Source organism: Dendrobates tinctorius, unplaced genomic scaffold (genome assembly GCF_039654945.1).
Source record: "Dendrobates tinctorius isolate UK_male_01 unplaced genomic scaffold, ASM3965494v1 ptg000038l, whole genome shotgun sequence".
Classification (NCBI taxonomy): domain Eukaryota; kingdom Metazoa; phylum Chordata; class Amphibia; order Anura; family Dendrobatidae; genus Dendrobates; species Dendrobates tinctorius.
Genome location: NW_027361706.1, coordinates 6,393,319 through 6,412,662, shown reverse-complemented (window position 1 = coordinate 6,412,662; position 19,344 = coordinate 6,393,319). Strand labels below are relative to the sequence as shown.

The 19,344-nt window shown below is 41.1% G+C and overlaps 1 protein-coding gene across 5 annotated transcripts in view; it reads right to left on the bottom strand.

Annotated features, from left to right (window-relative positions):
- Positions 1-19,344, bottom strand: part of ERC2 (ELKS/RAB6-interacting/CAST family member 2) — a 1,295,684-nt gene that overhangs the window by 282,757 nt on the left and 993,583 nt on the right. For all 5 annotated transcript variants that reach the window (XM_073574140.1, XM_073574143.1, XM_073574142.1 and 2 more), the window contains one exon: positions 18,958-19,023. In XM_073574140.1, the coding sequence (XP_073430241.1) occupies positions 18,997-19,023 (27 nt within the window). In that variant the 3' untranslated portion in view covers positions 18,958-18,996. The remainder of the gene's footprint in view (positions 1-18,957; positions 19,024-19,344) is intronic.

Genomic DNA, 19,344 nt, shown 5'->3' with positions numbered 1-19,344 from the left:
GCCTCTGTCAATCAGATCAGCTCCACTACCTCCAGTAACCACCAGAGGGAGTCCAGAAAGAGAACTTGCAACCCCTCTGTCAATCTGACCAGCTCCACTACCTTCAGTAATCACCAGAGGGAGGCAAGAGAGAGAATTCACAACACAGGACAGTGAGTATGTCGGCATCCCTTCTGATAGGAGGGAGCAAGACCACGCAGGGACGTCGGCAATGACGTTACATCTAGGACATTTAGTGTGATCAGTTGTCTACCTAGCCAAACATAATTATAGTAGGTAGATGTCAATTTTTTAAATAGGTTCTCAGATACAACCTGCATCCAATGCCAAATGTCATTAACATAATATGTCTTACCAATAGATGTGGTGTTTGGAGCTTTCCAGTGTCCTAACTAATGAAAAATCACTATGGTATTCTTTGCATGGAGTACGGCTTCGAAAGAGTCCTACAACTTAAGCTTTGTGTTAATTCATACCCATCCGATCCATGGGGTTTTTCATACCATTGTTACCATGATTTCTGCGTCCATTGGTTGGAAATAAAGCACCTTATAGTTCAATTTATCACACATGGTTTGCACCATAATCTCGTCGACCTTTATCACTTTACCAAAAGAAATGTTCTATAGATCACACTTCCCCCAACTTGTGTTCTTTACAAAAGGACCTGGCAGGCGAGCAATCGTTAAAATACAGACCTGTCAAGCTGTGGTAACAAGAAGTTTTAAGAAATACGTTTTCCTTTCATGGATGATAGAGAGAAAAAAACAATTTAAGATTTTTAATCATACATAGCTAGATCATCTTAGACAATATGGCCAGAGCAACATGAGCAATAATTTCGGTTGAGTTTGCATGGTCATTAAATAAAGCTTTGTCCAAGAATGTCCACTGACCTGTTCTAGCTGAATTTAAGTACAACATTGATTTATGGCATACAGTATGGAGATCTAAAGAGATCCCAAAACTTTCTTAAAACTCAGCAGGATGATGTTCCAGATCGTCTCAAGGATTGAGAAGAACCTTCTCAGACTTTCATGTGGTTTGCTCAGCATGGGTTTTCTCCTAACATATCACAAGACAACTTAGTTCTGTTGGTGGCCGTCCACAGCTTTGAATGATTTAGAAGCAAGTTGAAGCTTGGGTTAAAATAAAATATTTTTCTCCATCCACAGCTTTCTAATTCAGCATAGAAAGTTTAAACATTGTGATGAACTTTTGGTATTTCATACACATTCTTTATAGGAGAAGTTCTCACAGGTTCTTGTGTGATGATTGATTTGTAGGATAATAACGCCAATACCTTCTATGAAACAATAGGCATTACACAACTAGCTCAATACACCTTTTGTCTTATTATAGAGGGAATATTTGGGTTACAGAACGTGAACAGTACCAGGTGATTAATGGGAATCTGTCAGCATTATTTCGCCCCTCAAACTTTTCATATTGCAAAGACAAGTCCATCCATACATTTAGGTAGCCAGTTTGTTACTAAGAAATCGCTGTGTGAATAAACGCTTAAATGAAGCTGAAGTGCTTTGGATCTGACAAAGCACTTCCCAAGCCTTTGTCTCCCTGACTTGATTCACCGCCCTCTCTGGCTTGACTGACAGCTTCATTACTTCAAGTCACACAGCAAAGGAGTTGTCAATCAGACAGGAGAAGGTGGGGAATAGAGAGAAAGAGCGCCCTGGGAAGTGCTTCACCTAAAGCATTTAAATCTCATTTGCATATTTATTGAAAGGGTGAATTCTCATTAATTGAAAAACAGACTAGATAATTACAAGTATGCACTTTTCTTTGCAAGAGCTACACGCAGGTAAAAATAGTTTGGGGAGTGATGAAATCGAGCTGACTGATTCCCTTTGCGAATGCAATAGATTGTATATATTTGATGCTACATTAGAAGTGTGCTGTTCACACCTAGATTTTTTTTCATGGTTTGTTCTTGAGCTTATAGAATGGTAAAGCTGGCCATGGACATTAAATAGTTGTCATCTAAACACTTTTATACCACATCTATTACTCGTGACCTACTTATTTTCATGAATGCTTAGTTCAGTCAAGCTATAAGGTTTTCTTTTAGGGGAGAGTGGAATCGGCGTCTTCGAGGCACATCTAGTGGCGATTTATCTTCTTTGAGAACAAACGTGTTGAAGTGTATCATGCCCCATCCTTTTAATTTCACGGTAAGTCGATCTTTTGGATGACCATCAAACGCACTTTTGTTTGCAGAAGATTTTGATGATGTAAAGCCTCCCCCATACACATAAGAGTATCATCGGCAGAACCTACTGATTTCTGTTGACTTGGCCAATGGTCTAATGTGTGTGAAGGCCCCAAACCGATAACTGTTGGGGGAGATAAAGATAAAGCATGTCCAATCTTATTTTGGACTGCCTATCCCCGAGATTAGCAGTCAACAGAGATGTCTGACCATGGCTCTCTGATAGAGAAAACAGGAGTGCGTATAGGAGAGACAGTCGAGATGACTGTCAACCAAATGATTGGTCGAATCATCATTTGGCCACCAGCCAATCAAGGCGTATGTATTCATTGAAAGTATTAAGCAGTTGCCAAATTCTTATTCTATTGGTCTGTTCTATATGCACAAAATCCAATAATTACCCATAATTCTCCCACAACTCTGTAGGACTATTAGCGTCTATTTTAAAGTGACGTTGATCAAAAGCTGAGCTGAAACCTAAGGCCTCCCGAGACAAGTTACAAATAGCAAAAAGTCACAAATAACCGTTGTAGATCTAATCAACCAATAACCAATCAAGAACAAAAACTATTATCTAAACACTTGTCAAAAGTAGACGACCCCTTTCCATAAATTTAGAAACAATAAATTTCGATGTATGAGAAGGCCTGGGCTACATGATAACTTGCAGTTACCGATCAAATGAGCGAGAGAGTTAGGAGGACATAGATCTGTTGCCTGAAATGAGGATTTTCTGAATTGTGCAGCTTAGTGTTAATGAATGAGATGTAGCCAGGAGTGAAATATTCACACATTTACCTCTTCCATGCATTGACATCCAGCAGAAAAGTACAAAAAGCATTTAGCAACGGGACACCTCCTGAAGAAGCTGCGGCGTAACGCGCGTAGGGGCGGCAGGCCGGGGCAGCGTGACTTCATATTTAATGTAAGTCCCTTAATTATTGTGGTACCTTACGTTTTGTAGCACTTTATTTGGTATGTTCAGTGCAGGAGGCTTACTGCCATAGATATGACAGCACTAGTGCACTTTATTTAGGTTTTACAGCTGGCGTACTGCCACGTGTACTGTAGCACTTGTGCACTTTATGTATTGGTCATTACGTTATTTGCCTGTTCCCCTACTGAATTATATTTTCTTTATTGATGTAAATTGAATGGGGGTTTTTGTCCGACATGATGTGCTGCACTGAATTTGATATGCTACATATACTTATGTGATGTACAAGGTATAATTTTCTATATTTGCCCTGTGTCACCTGCATTAGCAGTATTGCTCTGTTTTTTGTGTTTTGTTAATAAAAATTTAACATTTTAGCCTTAAAAAAACTCCTGCTATTCCCAGTGTGGCAAAATTGACTCATAGGGGATTTTGTTGTGGTTTATTGAGTTTTGAGTTGTGCTATACATTTATTGTTCTATTATGTAGGGAAATTATTGTACCTATTATTTACTGTTGCACATTTCAGCTTTCTACATCCGTTACCGGTCCCCCACCAGGTGTCATTGATGATTAGTGTTGAGCATTCCGATACCGCAAGTATCGGGTATCGGCCGATACTTGCTGTATCGGAATTCCGATACAGACTTCCGATATTTTTTCAATATCGGAAGTCGGCATCGGAATCGGAAGTTCAAAGTTGATTGACAGCCTGACGTCATCATGATGCGCGGTGTGTGCGCATCATGATGCGCCGTCATTTCGGGCCTTCCGGGGGTCTCTGCCGGCCTGCCGGGGGGCTGTGTGGACTGCCCGGGGTCTGTACCGGCCTGCCGGGGGGCTGTGCCGGCCTGCCGGGGGGCTGTGTGGACTGCCCGGGGTCTGTACCGGCCTGCCGGGGGGCTGTGCCGGCCTGCCGGTGGTCTGTGCACCCTGTGGGGGTCTGTACCGGCCTGCCGGGGGGCTGTGCCGGCCTGCCGGGGGGCTGTGCTGATGTCCGGGGGTCTGTGCAAGCATCGTCCGATGGGACTATAAGTCCCATCTGGCGATGCCTGCTACCATGACAGTGATTGACACATTAGCCAATGATGGGACAGTAGTAGTCCCATCATCCGGCTAATGTGTTAAATGTTAAAAAAAAAAAAAAAAAAAAATACTACATACATACTACATACATACTACATGCATGCTACATACATACTGCATATATACTACATGCATGATACATACATACTACATGCTACATACATACTACATACATACTACATACATACTACATGCATGCTACATACATACTACATGCATGCTACATACATACTACATATATACTACATGCATGCTACATACATACTGCATGCTACATACATACTACATACATACCACATATATACTACATACATACTACATGCATGCTACATACATACTACATACATACTACATACATACTACATGCATGCTACATACATAACACATATATACTACATGCATGCTACATGCATACTACATGCTACATACATACCACATACATACTACATACATACTACATGCATGCTACATACATACTACATGCTACATACATACTACATATATGCTACATGCATGCTACATACATACTACATGCTACATACATACTACATACATACTACATGCATGCTACATACATACTACATGCATGCTACATACATAACACATATATACTACATGCATGCTACATACATACTACATGCTACATACATACTACATATATACTACATGCATGCTACATACATACTACATGCTACATATATACTACATGCTACATACATACTACATGCATGCTACATACATACTACATACATACTACATGCATGCTACATACATACCACATACATACTACATATATACTACATGCATGCTACATACATACTGCATGCTACATGCATGCTACATACATACTACATACATACTACATGCTACATACATACCACATATATACTACATACATACTACATACAATACATTCATACAATACATACATAGACATACAGTACATATAACATAGAGTAACATACTTACCAATACTTGTCACATTGTTCCCCGAAGCCATTGTCTTTTAAAGGAATAAATATTAACATAACAAACCACAAAAATACTCACCCACGATCCGAAGCAGTCCACGAGTGTGTCCCACGACGATCTTGGGTAGAGAACTGCAGCATCAGCTGATGCCGCCGTTCTCTACGGGCTGCAGGAATCCAATGACGGAAGGTAGGTATCCTTCCGCACTGTATTCCTCCGCCACTTAAAAAAAAAAAAGTCCCTAGTCTCACTTTATGCGTGGGAAATTCCCACACAGCAATGGCATAAAGTGAGACTAGGGACTTTTTTTTTTTTTAAGTGGCGGAGGAATACAGTGCGGAAGGATACCTACCTTCCGTCATTGGATTCCTGCAGCCCGTAGAGAACGGCAGCAACAGCTGATGCTGCAGTTCTCTACCCAAGATCGTCGTGGGACACACTCGTGGACTGCTTCGGATCGTGGGTGAGTATTTTTGTGGTTTGTTATGTTAATATTTATTCCTTTAAAAGACAATGGCTTCGGGGAACAATGTGACAAGTATTGGTAAGTATGCTACTCTATGTTATATGTACTGTATGTCTATGTATGTATTGTATGAATGTATTGTATGTAGTATGTATGTAGTATATATGTGGTATGTATGTAGCATGTAGTATGTATGTAGTATGTATGTAGCATGCATGTAGCATGCAGTATGTATGTAGCATGCATGTAGTATATATGTAGTATGTATGTAGTATGTATGTAGCATGTAGTATGTATGTAGCATGCATGTAGTATGTATGTAGTATGTATGTAGCATGCATGTAGTATGTATGTAGCATGTAGTATGTATGTAGCATGCATGTAGTATATATGTAGTATGTATGTAGCATGTAGTATGTATGTAGTATGTATGTGGTATGTATGTAGCATGTAGCATGCATGTAGTATGTATGTAGTATATATGTAGTATGTATGTAGCATGCAGTATGTATGTAGCATGCAGTATGTATGTAGCATGCATGTAGTATGTATGTAGCATGCATGTAGTATATATGTAGCATATATGTAGTATGTATGTAGCATGTAGTATATATGTAGTATGCATGTTGCATGCATGTAGTATATATGTAGTATGTATGTTGCATGTAGTATATATGTAGTATGAATGTAGCATGTATGTAGTATGAATGTAGCATGTATGTAGCATGTAATTTTTTTTTTTTTTTTTTTACATTCAACACATTAGCCGGATGATGGGACTACTACTGTCCCATCATTGGCTAATGTGTCAATCACTGTCATGGTAGCAGGCATCACCCGATGGGACTTGTAGTCCCATCGGACGATGCCTGCACAGACCCCCGAAGCCTGCACAGCCCCCCGGCAGGCCGGCACAGCCCCCCGGCAGGCCGGCACAGCCCACCGGAGCCTGCACAGCCCACCGGCAGGCCGGCACAGCCCCCCGGCAGGCCGGCACAGCCCACCGGAGCCTGCACAGCCCCCCGGCAGGCCGGCACAGCCCACCGGAGCCTGCACAGCCCCCCGGCAGGCCGGCACAGCCCCCCGGCAGGCCGGCACAGCCCCCCGGCAGGCCGGCACAGACCACCGGAGCCTGCACAGACCCCCTGGCAGGCCGGCACACCCCCCAGAAAGGCCCGTACAGACCCCAGAGAGGCTGTACAAGGCAAAAACAGGGTTTTTCTTATTCTGATACCGGAAGTCCCATAGACTTGAATGGGACTTCCGGTATCGGAATCGGCGATACCGATACTTTTTTTTAAGATCGGCCGATCCATTCCGATCCGATACGTTGAAGTATCGGACGGTATCGCTCAACTCTATTGATGATACTAATCTATGATTTCCTGGTAAATTGGTCTTTCGGCCTCAAAAAGTAAAAAGGTCTGGGTGTGATGGATACCTCTGTGCAGCCTATTGCTTTGCCCATGGACATGATCTAGATTGGATGTTAATTTCCTTTTCCCTTTTGGGAATATTTAGTAATTTTACTCACTTATTTGATGCCCTTAATCTCACAGTCCCCATTGGGTCTCACAATCTAAATTCCCTACCAGTATGTCTTTGGAGTGTGGGAGGAAATCGGAGAACCCAGAGGAAACCCACGCAAACACTGGGAGAACATACAAACTCCTTATAGATGTCCTTGGTGGGATTTGAACCCATGACCTCCCACCGTAGGACGCATGTATCCAACCTTGTGGAAGTTATAACACACTGAAACAATTCTTATACACCAGTACTTAAAAAAAAAGTTTGCAAATCGGCAGTGAAGTAGTTAAATCAGGTTGTAATTAACTCCCCCAGATACTTCTGAGAGCATATAACAAGTTTCTTCATGTGGTCAGTTGGAAAGATTTCCCACAACACACGGTAATCTAACCACATCAGATAGGATGATCACAGCAGAGATGGGAGATGAAAGTGTTGTGTCTATCACCCACACACTGAAGTCATCGGGACCTCCTGAAGATAATGGAAGACAAACGTCCAAATCAAAACTAATTTGAGACTTTGTCTGTCCAGGGCGCCTGCATTTACCATATCTGAGTGGGAAGGAGCCATTGATATCTATGTAGGAAAGTCTCTGGCGGGGGAAGGATCTGCATAATCTTGCAGGATATAAACAATGTACAAATTTGCACGTTAATGATCTCTCTGTTCTTGTATTCTGGAGGCAATTATTACGGTATCCGCAGACAAATGGCTGACAATAGAGATGTCTATGCATTTGTCGTTTTCCGTCTAGACATCTTCACAGCAGCCTTGTATTATCTTGCTTGTCATGATAACTTTAGGTGAGCACCATGATGCACCTTACCGACCCTCTCTGCAGGTATGTCAGTGTACCTGAAGCTGATATGGGCCAGATGTTGGTTGCTTTTCAGACGTTCACCTCTGTATTTCCCCATCACAAATACATGCTATGGATAAAATTACTGTGCGCCCTCCACATTACAACTACAGGAGCTTTCACCTCCATAGGATTAGATAAGAAGTTGGCTCCCATGTTGCAATAACAGTTTCCACTCTTCTGGGAAGACGTTCTACAAGATTTTGGAGGTACCTATGGGAATTTTTGCCCATTTGTCAGGAAGACCATTTGTGATGTCACATACTGACGTTGGAGGAGAGGCCAGGCTCACAATCTCTATTCCAGATCATCCCAAAGATGTTGGATGGGGTTGAGGTCCTGGCACTGTGCAGCCAGCCATGTTCTGCTACCAAGCACCTTCAACCATGTTTTTATGGACCTTGTGCATTGGGCACTTTCATGAGTAACAGAAACTGTTCTCAAAAAGTTGGAGGATACAATTGTCCAACATGTTTTGGTATGTTAGGGTGCTTTCACAGGAGTGAAGGAGACTGTGACTGACTGTATGCCTCCTGAAGGCATACACTCCCAAAACTGGTGCACGTCAGAGAGCATGCTCAACATGCCATCGCCATTACAGCCTATGGCCATGCCGGCGCATATATCTGAATCCCGTTTTTCAGGGGGGTTTTGGACATATGCCCAGAGAACACAATGTGAAATAACTCTTAGGCTGACCTCTGAAAATTAGTTCCATAGCGTTGTCCTTCAACGAATTTTACAGATGGCATGTTGCAGTCAGGCGAGTAGCATACTCCTGGCATGCACCCAACCCAGACATGTCCATCAGATGCCAGATGGAGAAGTGTGATCCATCACGTCACAGAGCACATTTCTACTGCTCTAGAGTACGGTGGTGACGACTTCACACCACTCCATCAGACGCTCGGCATTGTGCTTGGTGATTTAAGGCTGCATATAACTCCTAGACCAAGGAAACCCATGCCACGAAGCTCCCGATGTGCAGTTTTTATGTTGATGTCACAGGAGATTTGGACTCTGCAGTATCTAAGTCATCAGATCTGAATTTAGTGAACGCTTTTGAATGAGACATTCTATCACACGTGTTGGTTAAGGCAGATTGCAATTCAGTAAGACACGTATCCCAATACTTTTATACATGGAGTGTAACTGTCGGACGGATTGACTCTCCAACATGCAAGTTCAGATTGGCCAAATTTGGGTGTGTTCTGTGATAGCAATATATCTCCTCTCACATTAGCTATATCAAAATACAACATGCCCAATCCGTCTGTCCCTTCTACATGTCACAGCCAGTGATTGGTTGCAGGTTACACATGTCTGTCTTGACTGGGCAAAAAAGTGCAGATATCAATGGGGTGGAATGGAAATAATAAATGTGATTTCTAAAATTTCATCCACGTGCAATGGATTTTTTCATTGTGGAAACTGCTGTGCAATGTTTAAGATGTCAATTCTGTCGGAAATTGTTTTCAGATTTGTTCTTCTCTATTAACTTCAGTGGAGAGGAAAAAAACACCAGTGAAATCTGCAAATAATCATGTTTTGCAGAATTTGCTGTAGGTCACCTGGTCAGAAAAATCTGCAAGTGCTTATTTCAAACCAAAACTTTGTGGCTGATTTCTCAAAATATTTATATTTGAAAACTTGAGTAAAACACTTGGAAAAGCTGCAAAACTTTTCATGTCGCTTTCGAGCAGCTCCTCCAAAATAGGCGGAGCCAGGGCTGGACTGGCCCACCAGAGAAACGGAGCATCCTCCGGTGGGCCCTGGCCTCTTCTTAAGGAGAGCTCATAGTGCAAACCTTGCAACTGCTATGAGGCTTTTGAGTGGGGGAGAAAGGTGGGTCCTCAGAATAAAATCCTCTGGTGGGTCCACTGTTCTTCAGTCTGACACTGGGCAGAGCTATGGAGGAGGCGAGCAAGATTGGGCACCATTCCATACTCCAAAGACATACCGAAAGGGTATTTAGATTTTGAGCCCCAATGGGGACAGTGATGACGAGGTCTCTAAAGCGCTGCGGAATATACGCGATCTAAAAATAAGTTACATTGGGTTTTTCAATAGTAGTGAACACACCTCCGAATTATAGTCCCTATTCATTGAAGCAATTTTGCCAAAATTCTGTGGCAAATTACATGAAAAAGTTGCAAAATTTTGCAAATATTTGCAATTTTGGGCAGTTTCTCTTTGATCCACCAAAATAGGCAGAGCTCGGTAGGGACTAGAGCTGAGCAAGGGTGTGATACCACAACTCATGTAATTCAGGACAAGCTGTGGTGTTCCTTGCTCCAGAAATCTGTAAGAAGTTTGGTGTGGTGCACAAAGGTCATTAGATGCTCTTGATTCATTAAGACGTTTGCTCCTCTTAATGAATCAGGAGCATCTGACTCCAACATGACCCCTCATCAAGACCGGCAAGAAAATCGTCAGTCTTGATGAATCGAGACCTTTATGTTTTAGTAAATACAGAAAATAAAGCAAAAATAAGCCTGACATATTACAGTCATATTCCCCTTTAAATACATATCTGACCTCATAACTTACACATTTTATTCCAGGTCCATATAATCTATATTTACAGAGCATGAAGTGTTCTACCAATGTACAAATTGCCCCACAATGGGGCCAGTTTCTTCATAAAAGTGCTACATTTAATATGTCAAGTGTACCACTAGACATATGGAAAGAATAAGACCAGGGTTCTAAACGCAGCAATGTTCGAAAATTGTATGGAACTAATGTACAATAAAACTTGTATGAACATTGGAATTGTAAACTTGGAAATACTCTTGGAGTTAGTGGTATATCTGACAAACAAACAGCTGAATCTAATATTACTAACCCTCTCTCGATGTTCTATTTCCCAAAAAATTCAAGATCCTCTAATCTGGGTTTAAAAGAATATATTATCAGAAAATGACATTGACCATTCTATTTTTTATTATTTGGTGCCATTCTATTTTATGTTTTTACACAACTTTTCACATAAAACATTTTGAAAGATTCCAGTTTTTATACCATCCTCTAGAGGAGTCAAAGTAAACATATTTTTGGTAGCCTCATGTATAGCTTGGGGAAGAATAAGCAGAGTATTCTCAATAATATTAAGATGGATTAATTATTTTTGGTGGTTTAGACAAAGCATGTCTAATGTGTACTTATGACTAGTGCCTCATGGACTAACTGTGGGCAATATCAAAATATTGAACAAATAGAGTGATTAGGTTTCAGCTACCATAACTGTTATGAATGGGTCACCGAGGAGGAAAAAAGCAACACAACGCTAAGTCTCAGAAAACCAGAGAGGTTGGTAACTATGCAGACTGCAGAGCCCTGATCTTAACACACAACTAGAAGCAGTCGTGGAGCGTGCCTACGATGAACCTAGATGCCTCGTCACGGCCGGAGAACTACATAAGCCTAAAGTAAGAAAAGAGGAAAACTAACTCCCCAGAGCAGACCTCTAGGAAAGACAGCGCCCCACATGTATTGACGGTGAAGCAAGATGAAAACACAAACAAAGGCAGAAAAATAGGCTGAGCAAACGATGGGGCCAAACTAACTTGAAAGGACAGGAAAGGAAAGATACTGTCTGCAATCTGCCAAAAAACCCTACCAAAAATAATGTCCAACGCTTCTGATAACAAAATTAACCCTGAAGTCACTAGACTTCGCCCACTATATCAGCACTCTGGAATATTCTGAGACAGAGCAAAAAGAGGCCAATCTAATAAAGGACAAAAAGGCAAATTGGCAAATACAGATAAATAAGAGTGGAAATTCAGCACAGCCCAGCCAGGCTGGCTGACCACACAAAAATGGAGTTGACCAACAAGAGCAAGTGTGAACATTAGCAAAAAAACAAACTTAACTTGAGATGACTGGAGCAGAGCTGAAGACCAAGACCTGAGAAACAGACTGAATCACAGCACTAGGATAGGGCATCGGCTGACTTATATCCAGTCTGATACTCCAGAGATCCAATCACTATCCTGCTCGTCAGGTGGCAGACCATTACCAATTAAACTTACCTCACTACCTCCTGTCACTACCAGATGGAGAACGGAAGGAGAACTCCCAGCTGGTGGAGCAGAAAATGAGCTCATAACACATAACTGTGCTAGAAGAAGACACTAGATCTAAAAGTGACTCATTTAGACAGTTGGTCTTCTTGGCATCATTGGTCTTATAATAGGAGATCACTTGCAATATTACTTTTTACCTAGAAGACTACAATTTAGACCAGTGTTTCCCAAACTCCAGTCCTCGCAGCCTCCAACTTGTCATATTTTCAGGATTTCCTTAGAATTTCACAGGTGATGGAATTATTAAGGCATCAGAAATGGCCACAGATTCTCTTACCTGTGCAATACTAAGGAAATCCTGAAAACATGATGTGTTGGGGACCCTGAGGACAGAGTTAGACAGTGGTCAGGCAAACTCTTGTTCTTCCCTTAGCTGTCTCTTGAGAATCCTCTCGACATTTGGTCAAAGCTTGCATGTGTTTTTTATCACGTGAACCAGAGTAAGCCACCAGACATGTATAACAGTGGCTTACCTCCCTTGGAAACAAATGAATCGGGTGTCGTAATTTAATATGTCCAATCCTTCTCTTCTATGAGGGGAGTAGGGAGAACCCGATGCACATTAGATGGTTGGCTAGTCCTGCTGGAAAGTTGCAAAAGTTACACAAGGTGAGATGTTCCACCTATACCGTTGGTTTCCATCTAACTTATCGGACTGGTCATCGCTTCTAGTTCATAATGCTAGACATGTTATGGGTTCAGGGGGCCACGTCTGAACCAGAGGTAGAAGAGCAATCTTCTTTGAACAAAACTTGGCTTTTTAGCACAACTCAAGCACAACGATTATTATTCCTTTTGTACTGTAAAAAGCAAATGTATTCAATGTTATCTCCACACTTGCTAAGACTCAAAAAAGGAATGTTCCTTGATGATTTTTCATGGTTTGGTTTTCACGCCAACACAGCGCAGAAAATAACAGGCCGTGGCCTATGATAAGCACATGTTTAAATTCTGAGGGCTAGGGCAATGTCCACATCTTTACATTGAGTGCCAAAAAACTCCTTCCATCCACCATCCAAAAAAATCTGAGTTACATGTTCTTAATTCTTGTAGATAATGAATTATTAGAAGGTCATGATCATATTTCAATATATCCAATGGGAACTGAGTGAGAAGCGATGAATTATTTAGCCCTATGTTCTGTGATCATTATTAAAAATGGTTGTTTTTCCAAAGGATCCCAGGTGAGCCTACTCCGCCCTTTTTCTTCTGTGTCCCTCAGTTCCAAAATGACATTACCAGGTAATGTGAAAATTTTCCCTTCAACCAACTGGGCATGTACTACAGAACTTCTCTGTTTGTGTTTTCTCCTCTGAGGCTGGCCAATCAAAACACGGCCACGCCCACAGAGAAGTTCTAAGGTATACGCCCAGTTGCTTGAAGGGAAAATTTGCATCTTTATTTCCATAAGGGAGGGGCACAAGAAAAAGGGAAAAAAGGACAATATATTTATTCAGTGCTTATTTAGGCTGCACACTCAATTGGTCAGCATCATAAAGGAGGCAAAAGTAGATACCCCCAGTGAAAACTATCTAATTACACCAACTTAGACTTAACTAAAGTTAACTCATTAGGTGCCAAATACTTGACTGCTAATATTTTGGCAATGGAGAGGTAAAATGTAAAAATTGACAAAAAATTTTTTATTCCACTCTACAGCCACTATTTCATGGTGTGTCCGGTTTAGCACGAAAACATTTAGTGAAAGGTCTTCTTTAACTACGCTGACTTTTCTTATAATCTGTTAACAATAAGACTTCTCGCACATTGTTGTCTCTTTTTTCCCCAAATATCAATTACTTCCTGTATAGGCAACTATGCAATAGCTGTGCTCACAAGACAAAAACTAGTAAGACGGTGGGTGTCCCGTCATTGTATAAACCAGCAGGAAAATGGAAGCAAATCAAGAAATGGAGGTACTGTATTATTTGCAAAAACTCATTGAGTAGGAGATAAGGTCGAATAGACATTAGATTAAAGCTGGTCAAACCTGACAATATCGGCATGATCAGTCAACTTAAAGGGAACCTGTCATCAGGTTTTACCGATATAAAGTACTGCCACCATCTTTACTGTTTGTTTTACAGTATTCTAGGAAGATGCATATGAGCCTCCAACCCCCTCTTCACAACCCCAAAAAGATCTTTTTTAATGACCCCATATGGAACGGTCTTGTCCAATGGGCTTCTCTAGTCTTGATCCGGTGCCTCCTCTCTGGTCACAAACGCCATCCTCCTTCCCTTTTTCATATGTGAATGAGGTGTCCTACATCAACCACACTGTGTCCCCTCAATATCTCTCCTGCAGGGTAGAACAAAGTACTGTAATGCTCATGCACCTGAAAAGGCCAAGGAGTGTCGATGACCCAAAAATAAAGCTTGCGCATGTGCATGACAACACTTTGCTCTGCCTTCAGTAGGGCAGAGAGAAAAAGTACACCTGCACAGGAGCGTGATTGGAGGACAATGTGTGGATGATGTAGGACACGTCATACAAATGAGGCAAGTAAGAGGATGGCAACGGCTGGATCAATACCTAGGACGTCCAACGGACTGGACTATGCCATATGGGGGTATTATAAAAGATATTTTTGGGGCTATGCAGAGGGGGTTGAAGACTCATGTACAGTTGTGGCCAAAAGTATTGACACCCCTGCAATTTTGTCAGATAATACTCAGTTTCTTCCTGAAAATGATTGCAAACACAAATTCTTTGGTATTATTATCTTCATTTAATTTGCCTTAAATGAAAAAACACAAAATAGAATGAAGCAAAAAGCAAAACATTGATCATTTCACGCAAAACTCCAAAAATGTGCCAGACAAAAGTATTGGCACCCTCAGCCTAATACTTGGTTGCACAACCTTTAGCCAAAATAACTGCGACCAACCGCTTCCGGTAACCATCAATTAGTTTCTTACAATGCTCTGCTGGAATTTTAGACCATTCTTCTTTGGCAAACTGCTCCAGGTCCCTGATATTAGAAGGGTGCCTTCTCCAAACTGCCATTTTTAGATCTCTCCACAAGTGTTCTATGGGATTCAGGTCTGGACTCATTGCTGGCCACCTTAGAAGTCTCCAGTGCTTTCTCTCAAACCATTTTCTAGTGCTTTTTGAAGTGTGTTTTGGGTCATTGTCCTGCTGGAAGACCCATGACCTCTGAGGGAGACCCAGCTTTCTCACACTGGGCCCTACATTATGCTGCAAAATTTGTTGGTAGTCTTCAGACTTCATAATGCCATGCACACGGTCAAGCAGTCCAGTGTCAGAGGCAGCAAAGCAACCCCAAAACATCAGGGAACCTGCGCCATGTTTGACTGTAGGGACCGTGTTTTTTTTCTTTGAATGCCTCTTTTTTTCTCCTGTAAACTCTATGTTGATGCCTTTGCCCAAAAAGCTCTACTTTTGTCTCATCTGACCAGAGAACATTCTTCCAAAACGTTTTAGGCTTTTTCAGGTAAGTTTTGGCAAACTCCAGCCTGGCTTTTTTATGTCTCGGGGTAAGGAGTGGGGTCTTCCTGGGTCTCCTACCATACAGTCCCTTTTCATTCAGGCGCCGACGGTTAGCACGGGCTAACACTGTTGTATCCTCAGACTGCAGGGCAGCTTGAACTTGTTTGGATGTTAGTCAAGGTTCTTTATCCAACATCTGCACAATCTTGCGTTGAAATCTCTTGTCAATTTTCTTTTCCATCCACATATAGGGAGGTTAGCCACAGTGCCATGGGCTTTAAACTTCTTGATGACACTGCGCACGGTAGACACAGGAACATTCAGGTCTTTGGAGATGGACTTGTAGCCTTGAGATTGCTCATGCTTCCTTACAATTTGGTTTCTCAAGTCCTCAGACAGTTCTTTCATCTTCTTTCTTTTCTCCATGCTCAATGTGGTACACACAAGGACACAGGACAGAGGTTGAGTCAACTTTAATCCATGTCAACTGGCTGCAAGTGTGATTTAGTTATTGCCAACACCTGTTAGGTTTCACAGGTAAGTTACAGGTGCTGTTAATTACACAAATTAGAGAAGCATCACATGATTTTTCAAACAGTGCCAATACTTTTGTCCACCCTTTTTTATGTTTGGTGTGGAATTATATCCAATTTGGCTTTAGGGCAATTCTTTTTGTGTTTTTTCATTTAAGACAAATTAAATGAAGATAATACCAAAGAATTTGTGTTTGCAATCATTTTCAGGAAGAAACTGAGTATTTTCTGACAAAATTGCAGGGGTGTCAATACTTTTGGCCACAATTGTACATCTACCTCGAATACTGTAAAACTGGTGTCAGGTTCCCTTTAACCCGACTGATAAAGTCAGATAAGGGTTGGACAGTCTGTATTTAATCAACTGTCCATTTGTTTTAATTAAAGATAAGTAGCTGCCGTAACTGGCTGGCAGAGGCCTTCTTCCCTCTCCCTATAGAGAACACATGATGACTTGCCTGAGCCAAATATTCAGGTGTGTGGAAAAGTTGGGGGAGGTAGCTCTTTAGCCAATGAGTATGGACAGTTTTAGGATGTAATCAACAACAATAACCAATTCATCTACTACCTTTGTAAATACAGCATAGTCTTGATTTTCCAAATTACTTGATATTTCCAAAGTAGCCCAATAATTCATCAATTGTCTCTTATATCTACTCTACAGAAAAGGTGTTTTTTTTTAAGATTCCTGTACTAAGGACAACTTTTTCCACCACTTACCTACATTGCCCTTTGCATTTGGGCCCTGAATATCAATTAAAGTGGCATTTTGGGTCAAATATTCATGGGATGCCAGAACATCAGTATTTTGGTGGTATTCTACCAAGTATAAAGGAAGGAGAATGTTGAATACCTTCAAGGAAATAATTTAGGGAAAGACAAGCAAACAGATAAATGAGCAGGACCCTCTGAGAAGAAGCTGAAAAATCTAACAGATGATCGTCAGGGAGACTAGGTTGTAAAACAGGGCCATTAAAGCACAATTTGTATGAGATTGTTCTCCTGAGTAAAGTTTACCTATAGCTCACTGCAAACAACATGAAAGGAAGGGAAGGCTTTCAACAGATGTTCAGGTCTTTTCTCTTTTCTCTTGTCTCCACTTTGGTTTTAAAGACATTGGAAAAACATTGAGTGACATGTTTTAAAGGGGAACTGGTGCAGGGTTTCTCCTATATTATCTAGAAAAATATCAATTAACCAAATGGAAAAAAAAGTCATCCTTTCCCTGTATTATTTGTCTTTGATGACATGGTGAGGCAGGCACCATGCTAATGACTCCAAATGTCATGCAAAGTCTACGCTGTCGCTCTACTGCCATCATAACCTCCATTAGCTGTAATGACAAATAAGATAGATGTGGCAGGATCCAAGAGGTGAAGAAGAGTCATCTTTGGGCTTCCTTGAAGGCAACTCGAAGATAGACAACTTTTAAGTTATCTGGATAGTAAAAGGGGTTGTCCAGGATCAGAAAAACATGGCTGTTTACCTTCAGACCCAACGCTACCCAAGACCATGGGTGGAGCGTGCTGTTGTAGCTCATCTTTGTTCACTTAAAACATGGTGATTGGCAAGACCACAGATACGACCCATGGGTTTGGGGTAGCCCTGTTTCTAAAAGAAAACCACTATGTTTTTCTAATCTTGATCAACTCCTTAAAAGAAGCAATTTCATTTTTAACTCTAACACATGCTAGATGATAACGTTGTAAGTCATTAAGTAAAGACCCCAACCCTGAGCAAAGAGCTCTCACTGTTGGATGCACAATCAGTAGGTTTGATCCATTTATCATAAAAATCACAGGCATTTTCTAATTTGAAAATCTTAGTATTGGATACTAAAGAGATTTCCAATTTTTATCAATACCATGGATGGCAAAAAGAACAAACAAATCAATATTGTAACAAATCAATCAAGACATGTCACTCAAAACAAAGATCACCACGGCTTGATTATTTGGACATATTATATGAAAAGAGCAATCAATTGAGAAGAACATCATGGTCGGAAGAAGGAACAAGGTGAAGAGGAAGACCAGGAACCCGATGGCTTGATACTATCAAAATAATGGCGGAGAAGACCCTGGCGGACCTATCTAGGTTTGCACAAGATCGATCTTCCTACAGATCGTTCATCCATCAAATCACTATGGCTCAGGATCGAGAAGAAAGCCGTTAGAAAAAAAACATCAACAGAGGTTTTAAGGAGCCATCACGGCTACTGCAAGTTCTGAGTCTTCAAAGCAGAAGAAGCACACACAAAGGGCACCATAATGCAATGTATGTACCCAATATACCACATAGAATAATCAGAGTTCAGTACAATACAGAATGTAAACCAAGGGAAAAAATTGTAGGCATGTTATGTAATTTGAGTGTGGTGCCAATTTTCTGGTTTTTCCACTTTATAACTATTATTTTTATACATTTAATACAATTTCATGTTTTATACTATTATGGTTCATCGTCTATAATTTTTTTCTCTTGGATTAAGTTCTGCGTTGTACAGCTTTGTAATACAGTACCCAAGGAAATGTATTGTTTCACACCACGAACATTCCCATATCTCGAATGCTGTACTATAGAGGGATTTTCATCTAAAAAAAAACAATACTTCCATGTAAGAATACCTCTGTACTACATGGAAACACTATAAGGCAGCACATGGAATATTTACGACTCCGCAGAAGTCTATGTGCTAATGTGCAGGCTTCATATGCTGCTTGGTGCCCTTATACGTAACAAATGACGTTTTGTCCTAGAAAGTAGATTTAACATGTAGACTAAAAATTGTTCTTACCCAACAAAATAAAACTGGAACTTTGGTTTGCTGGAGCTGTTATGCCCAAATCCCCTCCTCGTCATCCTGGATGATTCATGTGACGATCCGCCAAGGTGTTAGCAAAGGAATGCAGAGAAGAAAGATACGTTACAAACAAGCAAACAAACAAACAGAAAGCCATTCGGCTACAAAAGTTAGTAACCAAACAAGGCTTCTCATACCCAACACAAACACAGCATTTTTTTTTTTTTGGCTAGTTACCCCTTTTTCCCTAAGATTGATAGTGTTTTGTAACTTCAGACTCGGCTTCAAAGATGTTGGATTGGACTCGAGATAAAAAAACAAAACACCTGCCCAAAAATAATGACCAAAAGAGCCAACGTGCACATTATCGGCAAAGTTCTC